The 14963-nt window shown below is 37.5% G+C and overlaps 1 protein-coding gene across 4 annotated transcripts in view; it reads left to right on the forward strand.

Annotated features, from left to right (window-relative positions):
• The first annotated feature begins 643 nt into the window (after positions 1–643).
• stk38a (serine/threonine kinase 38a) overlaps positions 644–14963 on the forward strand; it is an 86156-nt gene continuing 71836 nt past the window's right edge. Inside the window, exons 1-3 of one of the 4 annotated variants that reach the window (XM_039748622.1) lie at positions 644–724; positions 3091–3227; positions 4734–4785. In XM_039748622.1, coding sequence (XP_039604556.1) covers positions 3097–3227; positions 4734–4785 — 183 coding nt within the window. In that variant the 5' untranslated portion in view covers positions 644–724; positions 3091–3096. The other 3 variants (XM_039748624.1, XM_039748623.1, XM_039748625.1) reach the window with 3 other exon arrangements.

A 14963-nucleotide genomic window follows, 5' to 3' on the forward strand; every position in this document is an offset into this window, starting at 1 on the left:
CCCTAGATTAGGGTGGCTTATGCTAATTAAGACTTTTGTTAACAACTACATTCAAGTCATATACTCACATATACTGTAACTCGTGGTGCGGACCATTTGAAAGGGAAAATAAGACGAAAATTAACATAGTCTGTAAACAGACCCATTCACACTGTATGTTTTGTCAAAAGTACAAAGCCTTCTAAAATTATTATCTGAATAAATCTCACACTGCTGTGTTAAATCTGAGTACTTAATAAAAATAGAAAAGAATATAAATAATTTAAAATCTCTAAAAAAGGTTGATACAGAAGGATGGAGAATGAAAGCTGAGACTAACGTCGGGGTTTCTTGGGTCGACGTTAAAAAGTACTGCCCTAAAGGATATTGTATTGGTATTGTATATAGTACAGTCATTCTATCACTATTAATTATGTATAAAATTGGTAGAAAAAAGGGTTAAGATATGCACCGTTGCTGAATTTATTGTTCTCTGAACTATAAGAGCAATATATACAAATAAAAAATGTTACTATCTTAATCGTCTAAAGTTTGACGTGTCGCAGAAGTTCACAAAGGCCGCGTACATGGTATGTCTGTTCTCTTTCCAGCTGGGCGTGACACAATGTGCTCAGCGCGCGCGGGATGTGTGTACGCGCACGATTTTCTCGGGCACCTGCACGCAAATTAGACGTAAGTTCGACGCCGACGAGCAAAGGGGAAGAAAGTGAGTGGAGGCTGAGAGGTATGGAGAAGCGTAAACAATAGAGGGGTAGGAAAAAGAGCATTGTAACTGGGGGAAGTTTTGTGAAATGTGCGGAAGGTGAAGAAATATACTTCTGCATGTTGTGTTGTAGCACAGAAGTGGCATCCTGAGGAGGAGAGTTTCCCCATCGACAAGTTGAGGGTAATCCAACGTGAACAATTTGGAGGGAGTCTGCTAAAATCCCATTTTTGTTTTGAACTGACCTGCAGTCGTTTTAACAGCGTCTTCTGCTCATCACTGGATAAATTCGAAGTGAGAGGGTACCGCACGTTACTTCACGCGGAGTGTCTGACAGAACTAGAGTATGGCCACGAAAACTAGCATGGAAAAAGTCAATCCAAGCAAGTCGATGTTCGGAATGTCTTCGTACGATGAAAAGACATTGTGGGACGAATACGTGATTTTGCTTTTACGCCTGTATCTAGTGTTTTTGCCAGTTATTAATGTTGCATGTGGTCATTCCATTTAAGATCTTATTTTTTTGAATTGCGTTATTTTAATTTTACCTAACCTAACCCTTTCGGTGCCGAGATGTAACTCATACTAAGTAGTTTAAACCTCTTATGTAGTTGCAAGTGTTTTTTGACGTTCTTATGGAAATATATTTCCTTCTGCCATTGTTTTGAAGCGTAATGCTCGTTACTTCAAACTATTTGGATTCTGTAACGTCTCGCAATTGGACACCCGTGACTTTAGTTGCCTTTCCTAAAGTTATTCGAGTCATCCCGGGTTCTGAAAATGAAAGGATGACTGGATGTGTATACGTGGTCTAAGCCTGTCTTCGGGGAAGAGCACTATATAAGAAAGAGACAATCGAGAAGCTAGTTTGCATGTTTCCCATTGTTATACAGTTCTTCTTTTGAGAATTTGAGTTACTGCATCTTTAGGACCAGTTTGACAGTTCTGTCAAGTGTCAACGTAATGTGACAGATTTCCATTACAATTTAAGCCGTTGACCTATATGCCGTTAATGTGAAATCATTTCTACCTTACATCTCGTGTAATCGCGACATTGAACATTGTTCACTGGTTTTAAATTGGATGCAGTTTTTAAATGAGTTGGAAAAACTTGTCTCAGAAGGAGCTGCTTAATTATTTTTTAGTTGCTGCACACTTGGTGCTTATTTTAAACATTAACCAATCGGTGTGTTACTTTTCTAGGCGATTTTTTATACATGTATTGTTGACAAAATGTAGCTAACATATTTTATTCTTTCTATGCAATATTTTTAAAAATCTTTCTTATGTAAATTTCATAATTGAAGAATAACATGCTAACTCATTTATTTAAACTACTTGAGTGCTCAGATGCTATTATATTGCTAACTTTTGAGTAGTCATATACTGTGTATTCTCTTGGTGTGAGAAATTTAGTAAACCTAGGTTATGATGAAGAAATTGCTTAACATAACTTGTTTGGTTCCTTGTCAAAAGTTTTTAAAAGAGGGCGTTAACCTTTGACAGATAGGCACTTGTACAAATAATGAGTCCTGATTGCTGAAAGCCATTTAAAAAAACAACTGCAAAATAGAAACTGGAAGCACTCCTGATCACTGTTGTCAGAATATTATTTAGTTTCATGCAATTCTTATATTTCAAGATATTTATGAATTCCACACACTGAGTACAACAACAGGATAGTAAAATAAAAAGCAAACTAAGGAGAGAGGCTAGTTAACACCAGGTTGTACCCTCTGATTTTGATGTGGTTTGGAATGAAACACAGCAGTTAATGTGATTATTCATGGCTCATATTAACTTGCATGGGCAAAAGTTTCAGAGGACTTTGTAGCCATACATCTTACACTCTGGGTTTGAGAGAGAGGTAGTAGTTTAAAGCGTGTAAGTAGTAAGCTTGTAGACGAGTGAACTGTCAGCTACAGAGATATACATTGACCTGATTCAGTTAATAAAATAACAAATTTTATCAAAATTGCCAAATGGGTCTATAGTGGCTATGATTGATGTTGCTTATTTTGGATTTTTTTTGTAGCTTTAATTATTAGTCTTGAGAGACAGTCTTCATAAGGTCATTTATAAAGATGTACACATGCTGTACCTGACTTGTTGATTATATTTGTTTATTTCGTATTTGGAGAGTCTTTAAAAGAACGCTGTTTGCCTGCAATGGTTTCTATAACAAGAAGAGTTATTGTTTCTTTGTTAGAAGATGTTACATTTTAATGAAATTTAATTTCTAATCGCATATATTGCATAGCTTCATGCTTTACTGGCTTGGGAGTTGGGAGCGATATCATACTTTTTAAATAGATGTTTAAGAACTATGACTGAGGTTCATGCTACTTGACTGCAAAACAATAGTGTGGCTGTTGTGGTGTTTTCAGGTAACCATGGCGATGACAGGTCAGACATCCTGTTCTTCAATGAGTAACCACACCAAGGAGCGTGTGACCATGGCCAAAGTGACTTTGGAAAATTTCTATAGTAATCTCATTGCTCAGCATGAAGAACGTGAAATGAGGTGAGTTCACCTGAATCATTTTCATCACGAAGAGGCATATTGTATAAATGAAGTTCATTATTTATTTTTTGTTTAGTAAAAGTGTGTATGTATGTATATATATATATATATATATATATATATATATATATATATATATATATATAAATAAATACTCTCATGCTTTCGTGCATTTTGGCTGAACTTCATTTTTTCTTTTTTCCTAAGAAATGTTTTCTTTTTTATGTTAAGTTCAAGAATGAGGCCCAAGTATGTTGTTTGTTCCTTTCAGCAAGTTTACAAAACATTTAGTCATATTTTATAATAAACAAACAACTGCAGATATGCATAATGCATTGACTATTATGAGTTTTTTTTTTTTTTTTACATTACAAACCTATTATTGAAGGCCACTATTTTGCTTTGTTTTTGAATTTGCTGTTCTTGCAGGCTTGGAGGTTCTTAAAGCTGCAATTCTGGCAAGCAGTGCATTTTAATGTTATAGGGAGTGATCTGTGAAAACACCTTTGCAGCTGTGCCATTTATGTCATAGTATATTTAGAAAAATGAGTAGTTTTGTTTTTAAAGATAGCATTTCTCAGCCTGAGACTTGTGTACACAAGACCTTACACACTATAATATTGTGGTTACTGAGGCGGTTAGGTTTTACATCCAAACATATACTTTTAAGATTTCTGTGTTCTTCATGCATCTTTTGCAGATGATTGTATAGAACTTTTTCCGCAGTATCTTTTAGCTTTCTTTTAGCTGTATAGGGACACTTTTTCCTGCTAAGCTGGACCATATTTCCAGGTTTTGATTAACATATACTGGGTGAAATGAAGCATGTTTCACAAAATCTTGGTATGCTTTATAAATAACACGTGATTCCATTCAGGTTGTCTTCCAAAGAGGAAGTTTTGCAGACATGGACAGAACTCGAGCTTGTAGTGGATAAATGCCAATGTTTTCTTAAAAGGAAGTACTTGAAACAAAGATTTTTGTTCTTTGGTCAAAAATTATAGTTTTAGGTTAAACCTATTAAATTTTAATATTTAGGCAAACTGTTTATTTTTGTCCTAGTCTGTTGCTTTCTTAATTATTTAAATGAACACTACATACATCTTTTAGTTTTTTTTTCCCTTCATTCCATTTTATTCCCATTGAATCTGTTACCATACTTACATTTGCTTTGTTTTTTGTGTTTCAGGTATGTAGAATAGAAACTATTCTGAAATATTGTATGCTTTTTACATAGCTGAACAATACATTGTTCAGTGTATGTCTTAAATCATAAGTATTGCTAATTATATTGTAGTTCATTTAGGTTAAACTAACCATTAGTATATTTTAATGTATGGGGATAGCTTACTTCCTCTGTTGCAACAGAAATTACAGGTTTTTCTGGTATTGTTATCTCTTATGCAAGTCTTCCATTTTCACTTTTTATGAGTAATTTTTAAGAAAATCTGTAGGTTAAGCTTTTGTGATGTTTTTTACAATATGTTATACAATATGCTCTTTCAGGCAGCAGAAGCTGGAAAAAGCAATGGATGAAGAAGGCCTTGCTGATGAAGAGGTATGTTTGTACTTTGCTTTATAACACAAGCATTTTGTTTTTCTACAAAAAAAGTTTGCCAGACTGAAAAAGACTATAAGACGCATCCATATTAAGTTTAATTTTTAAGTGAAATTTGTAAGAATTTTTTGGAACATTTTAGACTGCATTTACTTCAGTTTTTTTTTATTTTCAGTGACTTAAATATCACTTAAATGTCAAAACTTCACGGGTTCGATCCTGGACGAGTCCGTTTTGAGAACCTTTACAAGTATCATAAATTACACCAGCTGTTACAGACTGGAATCAAATGTATGTTTTTATTCTAAAAATAGTAAGAATACGAGCAGCTCACTTCTCAAAATGGACTCGTCCGAAGTTTTGATTACCAGTCAACAGTTGATACCGTTGCGCCACTGAAGCGGTCATAGCAAATGCATGTCAATGTCGCACCCTAACGCAGGTTCTTTTCATGCAATTATATTCTTGAACAGAAGAGCACTTGTTCTGTTATATTTGTACCTTTTGTGAAATTGTTTCTTTGATATTTGGACTTCAGGCTTCACACATTATACACGTTATGTCTAAATTTTGTCAATTATTACTAAAACATGAAAAACTTTTCTGTTTTAACGATGTGTTTACATAGATTGTTGTAGACACGAAACATACATGAAATGCATGTGTTCCAAATAACGATACAGTATTTATAAAAGGTGTGGATGGATGGATGTCATTTTGCTTGACCTCACTCTATACAACTCTAAGCAACTGACATGCAGGTAAACAGACTTGAGCTGAGAAAACTGTGCGGCGGTGGGGGATGTGATAGTAGGCTGCTTGCTGCTTATCGACACATTTACAGGACAAAAGACGCTGATGGAGAGGTGCGAAGCGATTTAAGGTGGGACGGATCTACGAGTTTTTTTCATAGGCTTTGGTAATTCTAGTGTTAAACAGGAAGACAATCTTTAAAGGAGAGGACTTCATCTTACTGGACTTAAAAGGAGAACTACTGTCATGAAATTTGTTTTAAAAAAAGTTTTAAAAATTGATATATTTATAAGTTGATTAGATAGTTATGAAAATCTGCCAGTTTCTTTTGTTTTGGAGTGGGTATAATCTATAAGAATTAAATTTTTGCTGATTTTTATGTTGCACTTTTGAGACAGTCAAGACCAGAAACGTGCAAGTAAGTTTAGTTGTATGCCATACTTAGAATTGTACTTCTATAAAACATAACTAAACTATGACAGTTACATGATAAACTTTGTTTGTTAGTTCATTTAAAGAATGCTGATGGACAATTTCAAAGTAATTAGGTTTATTGAGGTTTACGAACAGGAAAAAATAGGCTCTCTCCGGCAATTAAGTGAATTTTTTGAAATCTGTTTAAGAAGTAGCATACTCTGTAGGAGTGAGACATCATAGATAGATTTGGAATATGAAGCAAAGCTGGGAAAGAACAGAGATGAGAACAATCAGATGAATATGTGGAGTATCACAGAATAAGAAGAAGGTGAATGCTAAGTTAAGAAAAGACTTGATGTGAAGGGAATTGGTGTTATGTTGAATGGAAAAAGACTAGGGTGATTTGGGCATGTTGAATGAAACGCTTAGGTTAATTGATTGAAGAGGTGCACCAAGATGGAGATAAGATAGTGGGAATAAGGCCAACAAAGACATGGCTGGAGGACATGTCCGATGATATGGAAATAATTGGTCTTGCGCCAAAGGTTGCACAGGGCTGTGCTGAGTGGAAAAAGACATGAGGGTTAACTAGCTGACCTGGGTAAACCCAATAAATGATCATGCACAAGCAGCCTGCTATCCCATCCCTCCCATTGAAGCCAAGGCTCCTTATCTGTGTGTGAGATGCCTGGAGTTGTATAGGGTAAATAATACAGTATATCGTTGTTTGGAATACATGCATTTCAACTGTGGTCATCGCTGCTCTTGTGAAAAGAATGGAGATAAACGGCATTAACTGAGAGAGAGAGACAAGTTTGTTGTACCACGTGAATGTGAGAGAATAAAACTGAATAATAAAAGAAAATGCTAACTTTTACAAGTAGCCAAAATTTACACCGGGTGTTACAGACTCATATCAAAAGTATGTTTTCATTATAGTAATAATAGTAGCTCACTACTCAAAACAGAGTATCTGGATTCAAACTTTACAACCTTTTGGTTATAAGGCAGCAGCTCATACCTCTGCATCATCCAGGAATACGTATTAACGTTCTGTCGATTGACATTTGAGCTTGGGTTTTTAACTCATTGACAGCAACATCTAAATTTAATGATTTTTTTTTTTTATTTTATTTTGGTTATATTCTTGAGTAAAAGCACACATGAAATGCATGTATTCCAAATAATGATATACTGTATTATATATCCTATACAACTCCAGACACCTCACTTGCAGATAGGGAGCCTTGGCTTGAACTTGAGCTCTGTCAAGAGGGGATGGGAGAACAGGCTGCTTACTGCTTGTGCCAGATGGACACATTTACAAAGGAAAGACACTGATGAAGAGGTGTGAAGGAATTTTAGGTTGTGCCGGGATCACAAGTTTTTTCGTAGACTCAAGGCAATCTAGTATTTAACACTAGAATTACCAGAGCCTGCGAAAAAACTCGTAATTCCGTCCCACCTTAAACTGCTTCTTAAATCCCTTCACACCTCTCCGCCAGCCTTTGTCTTCTAAATGTGCTGATAAAGAGAAGCTCGGAGCAGCCGGCTATTCCATCCCCCCACCAATTTAGAACGTGCACGAACTTCTCTCAGCTCATGCCTTGATTGAGTATCTGGGAGTGAAGTGGAGTTTTAGAGTGGAAATAATAGATCGTTGTTTGGAACACACGCATTTCATGTCTGTTCCGTTTCTACAGTAATCTGTGTCAACACATTGTTAAAACAGAAACTTTTTTATATTCTAGTAGTAGATGACAAAATGTAGGCATAAACTATATAATGTATGGAGACTCAGCCCCGCTTGGGAATCAAGGGGTCGCGGGTTCGATCCTACGCCCCTCCGTTTTGAGAAGTAAACTGCTCTTGTCTTACTGTTTTAGAATAAAAGCATACATTTGATTTCAGTCTGTAACAGCCAGTGCAGTTTATGATCCTTGTAAAGGTTAGCTTTTTTTTTTTTATTCACTTTTCACTCTCTCAGTCGCGTTCAGAATCAATCCATACAACCCCATCTGACACGGCTGTTTTCACTAAAGACGCGCTATAGCTCTGCAGTGTACCACGATGCATACTAACGCACAATCACCCCTCCCCCGGTTCTGACACACAAACGCTGGCGAAGCTGCCTTCTTCGTATCTCACCGTCACTTGCTTTTCGTTTTATTGAGTGTGCCTGCCAGTCCCCGCATGTTGCTGTATGCTTTTTCTTTTGTACTACAGGACATGCAGAGGAAAGAATGGTAAAGACCAGTAACTTCGGCGCTATATGCAATCATCAGACACTCCCCATCTGCCCGTGTCGTTCAAGCACAGGGACATATATTGGTGTAAAAGTATAACAAAAGTGCACTTTTATTCAAGTGCACTTTTTCCATCGCCTTTTCCTGTAAGAAGGATGGATTGTATTGTATGGATTGTATGGATTGATTCTGAACGCGACTGAGAGAATGAAAAGTGAAAAAAAAAAAAAAAGCTAACCTTTACAAGGATCATAAACTGCACCGGCTGTTACAGACTGAAATCAAATGTATGCTTTTATTCTAAAACAGTAAGACAAGAGCAGTTTACTTCTCAAAACGGAGGGGCGAGGATCGAACCGCGACCCCTTGATTCAAGCGGGGCTGAGTCTATTGAGCCACGGAGTCAGTTACAGTAAATTGGTGTCAATGTCGCATGTTAAGGCGGCTTTTTGTTTCTGCAGTTATATGTTTAAATAAAAGTGCAATTGTGTTATTCTTGTGAAAATGTTTCTTTGCTATTTGGACTTGAGGCTTCATACATTATATAGTTTATGCCTACATTTTGTCATCTACTACTAGAATATAAAAAAGTTTCTGTTTTAACAATGTGTTGACACAGATTACTGTAGAAACGGAACAGACATGAAATGCGTGTGTTCCAAACAACGATCTATTATTTCCACTCTAAAACTCCACTTCACTCCCAGATACTCAATCAAGGCATGAGCTGAGAGAAGTTCGTGCACGTTCTAAATTGGTGGGGGATGGAATAGCCGGCTGCTCCTAGCTTCTCTTTATCAGCACATTTAGAGAACAAAGGACGCTGGCGGAGAGGTGTGAAGGGATTTAAGAAGCAGTTTAAGGTGGGACGGAATTACGAGTTTTTTCGTAGGCTCTGGTAATTCTAGTGTTAACCGACAAGAAAAAAAAATTAACAGGAATGCAATTTTCAAATACAGTTGTCATATAGAGTACAAACTGATTTGTCTTGTCAACATTTTCATTTTGTCTTTTGTTATGGCAGAAATATTGTGTACTACAGTTATATAGTCATATGTATGTAACTTCACATAAAGCTACTATTCCATAGTTTGATGGTTATAAGTTCACATAAAGCTACAATTCTGTAGTTTGATGGAACAGTGTTTATGTTAGAATTGTGTAGCAAATTAATGCTGCAGCCCCATAGTTCCAGAATTCTGGGTTCAGATATCAGCATGGCTATTATTGGCATGATATATGCAAATTCGCCATATTTTTGCATGGATATTCTGAGTACTGTGGTCTTCTCCACATCCAAGATTAAGTGATGTTCCTTAATTCACTATTTAATAAGAAAGAGCACTGGGATGTGAGTGTGCATAATGACAGGTTGGCCCTGTCCACATTTTCCTTTCGACTTGTGTTTAGTGTTGCTGAGATTAATTTGTTTTTAATGTTGTGAGAATGGAACTCTACCATGAAAATATTTTTTTCTAGGAATTAGAATATAGCACTGTCATAGCATTCTAACCTTGAATTGTGGAAAGGGTTTTAGGGTCCTGGTTGGCTCCATGGTTGCTTCCAGGAGCCTCTTGAATTCAGAACTGTCAATAGTGATAAACTGAGATGAGCCAGGTGAATGAGGACAAACACAGTCAGCAAGGGGTTGGTGCAGAAATGCTTTTATTAAAACCAATCTAAAGTGCTCAAAAGTATTCTTTAAAAAAAAAATCCATAAAATCCAAATGAACAGGTTGTGAGTTAAAAACAAATAATTAATGAATAAAATCAGTATAAACACAGTCATCAGGTCCTTAATCTTTCTCACATTCTTTGACTGAGCCCCGTGCAGCCTCTTCTCTATCTCCCCAGCTCACCAATAACTTGCTCAGCCAGTGGAGACTCCAGCAGCTGTGGTCCTCCTTTACCAACCCCCAACTGAGGTAAGAGAGGTCCATGGTTGTCGGCACATTTTAAAATAAATAATGGATATGCTTGTACTGGAGAGTGGATCATGTATGAGCATGTATGGTCTGAGAAGACGGCTTGACTCTAGGTTGGTGCAAGGCGGTCAGCCGACCATGCATTGTCTTTCATGCACGTGTGGGTGGTCTGATTGTCTTATTATCCCAGGGTGGCAATTAAGAGATTGCACCTGTAGCTCTTCCCCAGTGTATAAACGGGGATGACAGAATCAGAAATTGGAAGAGAAACAAAAGAAAAGGACAAGGGCACAGAGGTTAATGTGGGAAAACAAGGCAAGAGTGAGTACGTGCAATGAGAGGAACCAGGCAGATGGGAGTGGAGCCTCAGTAAGGAGCGTGTAGCCAACACTCAAGGTGGCTGAAGAGTTGTTGCTGCTGAGTGTCCAAGCGGCATTAGTGACCACTATGCTCAGGAGTGTACTCTCGCTGGGAGGAACCAACATATTGTCAGTGTTGTGAGGACAGAGCACACTTTCACCAAGTGGAGCCTGGAAAGGCTGCGGTGGGCACCGAGCAGGGCTTGGCGGCTCCCTGCAAACACTTAAGTATTGGTAATGGGACACAGCCCAGGAGAAAAAGATAGTCTACACCTGCTGAGTCACTTTTCCTCGGGTTGTAAGGTCCAGAAAGAGTATGCTAAATAGTAGTCAGATTTTTCAAGGGGTATCGAGGCTCATTGGACAAAAAGTCAGTTTCCTTCCTTTGGTTTAATCTCATTTTAGATGGATTTTCTGTTGATTGGATTTTAATTTCACATCATGTTTGTTTTATTGGATTTTTTTATTTATCGAAGATTGAGCACTGCACTTTTAAGCAGTTTATGTGGATTTTGATTTAATAAAAGCACTGAGCACCTTATGCACGTAGCCTTTTCTATGTGTGTATGTTGTCCTCATCTGCCAAGCTCATCCTGGTCATGACCATCGACTGTATTGGGTTCTAGAGGTTTCCAAAATAGGAGTGGGATCTAGGAGCCGGCTTGCACTGTCACATCAACTTGGCTTCTTCTGTTGGCATTTGGGGTCGACTGTCCTTCTGTCTTCCTTCTTGTACTTGGTGTCCTTCTCGCTAAGGAGGACTCCACCACCATCATACATGCTTCTCCAATAAATCTTTCTTTGATTCTCTCCTTCTACTGTGCAGGCTACTGTTATACTGTCTGATTGCGCTCAGATTCTATTCTTCTGCCACTATGAGGTGTGAATGATGCACTTGGCTGACTGGCTCACATTTGCTCATAAATGAGTGATCAGCCAAGCACCCCAATCTACCCTCGAAGTGCATTCATGCTCAATCCTGCACCCATTTGGAGCCTGCATACTCCAGGACTCGATTATTTATTTAAAACCGTACTTTGCCACTTACCTCTTATTACATACCTCCCACTTCAAGCTGCCAGTTGGGAAGGCTTCACACTCCTACCAAGCCAGTGCAACTGGCAGCGAAGGTCTGTGGCATGGTCCTATCACAGCACTAAAACAAAATCCAATCCCCCTTCTTGAAACAGGACATTAAAAGAAAAAGAACTTTCAAGTGTCAATAAGATCAGTGATAAACAGGAAGTCCATTAAAAGTTCATAATTCTAAAAAGTCCTCTTCAGGCTTGGGTGGAGAGGCTTATAAAAACAGTCAGGCATCAGTCCTACTTGCTGTTTCATCCCACTGCTGCTACCATTTGTAAGGGTCCGGGTCAGCTCCATGGTTGTTTCCAGGAGCTTCTTGAACCCAGAACTGTCAATAGTCATGAAATGAGATGAGCTTTGTGAATGAGGAGACACATTGTCAGCAAGGGGTTGGTTCAGAAGTACTCAGTGCTTTTATTAAAACCAAGCCGAAGTGTAGCCAAGTCTTGGCTGCCTTCTTGCACACTTACCGTCACTTGGATCCCTAAGAAGGACTCCATTATCATCAAAACCGTCCTCGCAGATTTATTGAAGGAGCAATCTTTCCTCTCTTCCAGAAAATGCTGCTGTTATGTAAAATGGAATGTGGTTAAGACATGCCTTCCCCATTCATTGGTCATGAGTCCAGCACAATAATAGCTTATTTACTGGTTTATTGTGGTATTGACTATGTAAGGTTCAGTTAGTTGTATCTATAACTAAAGATTAAAGGTTCAGGAAAAGTGAGTGAAAACCTCATAGAGAAAACAATATACTCGGACTTGTACATTTCAAAGATGCTCTAACATAATGGCGTTTTATAGCCTGCCACTAAATAATTCCAAGGTACTCCAAGGTTGTGGATATGAATATAAATATAACAATGGAAGGAAAGTCTACAGTTCAAAAGCTCACTCCTATCTGAGCACATTCTGTTTTAGTTCACAAGAACGTTTTCCAGAATTGACTTTTTTTTGTGTTCTGTTCTGCATGAAAACATTAGATTCATTTTTTTTCCTCTACCATCACTACATACAACAATGGAGAAATAACATATATCATTTTCTGGTGTGTTCCACTTGGTGTGGGCTGGCTACAACTTTCCCTGTGCTCCTGAGTCTGAATGAACTTGGAAAATGTGTAAATACAAATTCCAGAAAAATATGTCAGTGTGTGATTATATGTTCACTATAAAAAATGTAAAATATCTCTATGTATACCTGTGAGTTTTATCAGTAAAATATTGTAGGCCAATATTTAATTACAGTGGAACCTCCGGTCATGAACGTCTCTGAACAGGTACAAATCGGGTTACGACCAAAAAGTTTGCCAAACTTTTGCATCTGTTCACGACTACACACTCAGGTGACGAACAAAACAGTTTCCCTTTAGTTTGTAAGCACCGGATATTTATGCACGTGTTTAGTCTCTCCCTGTGCAGTACATTGTTCTTGGTCAGACGTGCATCGCTCATAGGGACTTTGTGGTATAGTGGGTCCACAGCTCACGTCAAGAGGCCAGTTTTAAATAAATAATCGCCATGCTTGCATCTTAGCGAGGGGGCATGGTGGTTGATTGCTACAGCTGCCGCGTCCTCTTCATAAATAGAAGCGCGAGGTGGCTAAAGGGAGGGAAAAGAAAGATGGAGGTTGCGGAGTGAGGAAGTAAGCAGGAACCAGTGTGGAAAGAACCGGTGTGAGTGAAAGAGAGAGCATGTGCTTGCAGGCAGGCAGCTGGACAGTGAGCCCAAGCTGTGTTTGGCCGACACTCGGTTGGGCAGAAGGAAGCGGTCGCTCCAGCTGAGCATCAAGGTGCTGGAATGACCAGAAGAAGGATGGCTGGCTGCGTAAGCCCGAGAAGGCAGTTAAAGAATGCACCAGGCTTGTTTTTAAAGAGACTGCTTTCAGCATTGTTTTAACCTCGTATTTAATGAAGACTTTTTTCTATTGGATTTTAACCTCCACTTCACTTCTGTTTTTTATGGGATTATTTATTCATTGAAGGATTCTGAAAGCACTGCACTTTATGTAATTTGGACTTAGTTTTTGATTGTTGTTTTGTTGATTTTAATAAAAGCACTTGGCACTTTTTGCACCATCCGATTGCTCCATTGCAGTGCCTCACTGTTCTGCTCATCGGTAACATTACCAACGGGAACGGGTATAAGGGCTCCCGGAAGCGAGATGGGAGCATGCAGCAAACCCGCGTCGTCACAGACTTTACCTCAAAACTGTAATCTCCTCTTTACCCAGTTCCTCCTCACTTCCTTCATGCCAGAACTCCACTCATGCAAGGTTAGTTTTCTTGGTTGTTTATGGTTAGTTTTTGTATAAATTTATGGATTTTTCAAATGTTCATTTTTTTCCCTGTGCTTAAAACTCATTAAAAAAAAGTGTTTACAGCAAGCAGTTTGTAAGGCTATAGCGTGAATGTTAGTTTTCTCTGTTCAAGGTTTTCTCAGTGTTATTCAATGTTTTTACATTTAGTTTACTATTACACTGTGCATTCTATGGTATAATTATTATTTTTGTGCCTAAAAATCTTTAAAAAAATATATTTACATACAGCTTGTACGGTCCGGAACAGATTAATTGTATTTACATACAATCCAGAGTTTTGGAACGAATTACGGTCATGACCCGAGGTTCCACTGTATATTGAATGTAATATAACTATAATTTCTTGGGCAAAATAAATGTATTCTCCTTCAGTTATGCTGCAGATGGTGAACATATATACTCCAAAATACAAAAATCATTATTTCTGTAGATTAAAATATACTTGAGCTATTTTGCTTAATATTTATAGGCTTTTTGCATTTTATATTGCTAATACTATTTGAAATCTCACTTAAACAGAGTGATTCTTTTAAGGTGTGAGTATGATCTTAGACTTTAAAAAGCATCTTTTCAAATTTGGTCAAATTGTGTTTTTTTTTTTGTTTTTTTTTGCAGTGTCCGTAAATCTTGTAAATATGATAAATATAAAGATGAAACTTTGACTGTATCACAGTATTTCTTATATACTGTATAGTGTTGAAATGTTTGTATTTTTGGCAGAGTTGTACTACTGATGTTGCAAATAACCGTTACTGCTTGAAATTACCTAGTTTGTAATTTTAGTATTCACATATTGCAAAGCCTCATTTTATGCCTTTCTATTTAAGTGTATAAAATATTTAAGTCGTCTGCATAGTTTTTTTTTTTTGAGAACACCAAGAATATTGTTGTGCGTTAGCTTGTATTGTTGCTTTTTGTGCAGAGACCACATTTCTCATTCTTGCTGCTTATTTATAGAAGCAGTCTAACAAATTTACTTTCTCATATGCAAAGTATAGGGAATGTATTGTTATTGTCCAAAGATTCAATGTCGAGATGAATCTTGACATTTTAGAAGTCCCTGACTTTCTCATA

Source organism: Polypterus senegalus, chromosome 3 (assembly GCF_016835505.1).
Source record: "Polypterus senegalus isolate Bchr_013 chromosome 3, ASM1683550v1, whole genome shotgun sequence".
Classification (NCBI taxonomy): domain Eukaryota; kingdom Metazoa; phylum Chordata; class Cladistia; order Polypteriformes; family Polypteridae; genus Polypterus; species Polypterus senegalus.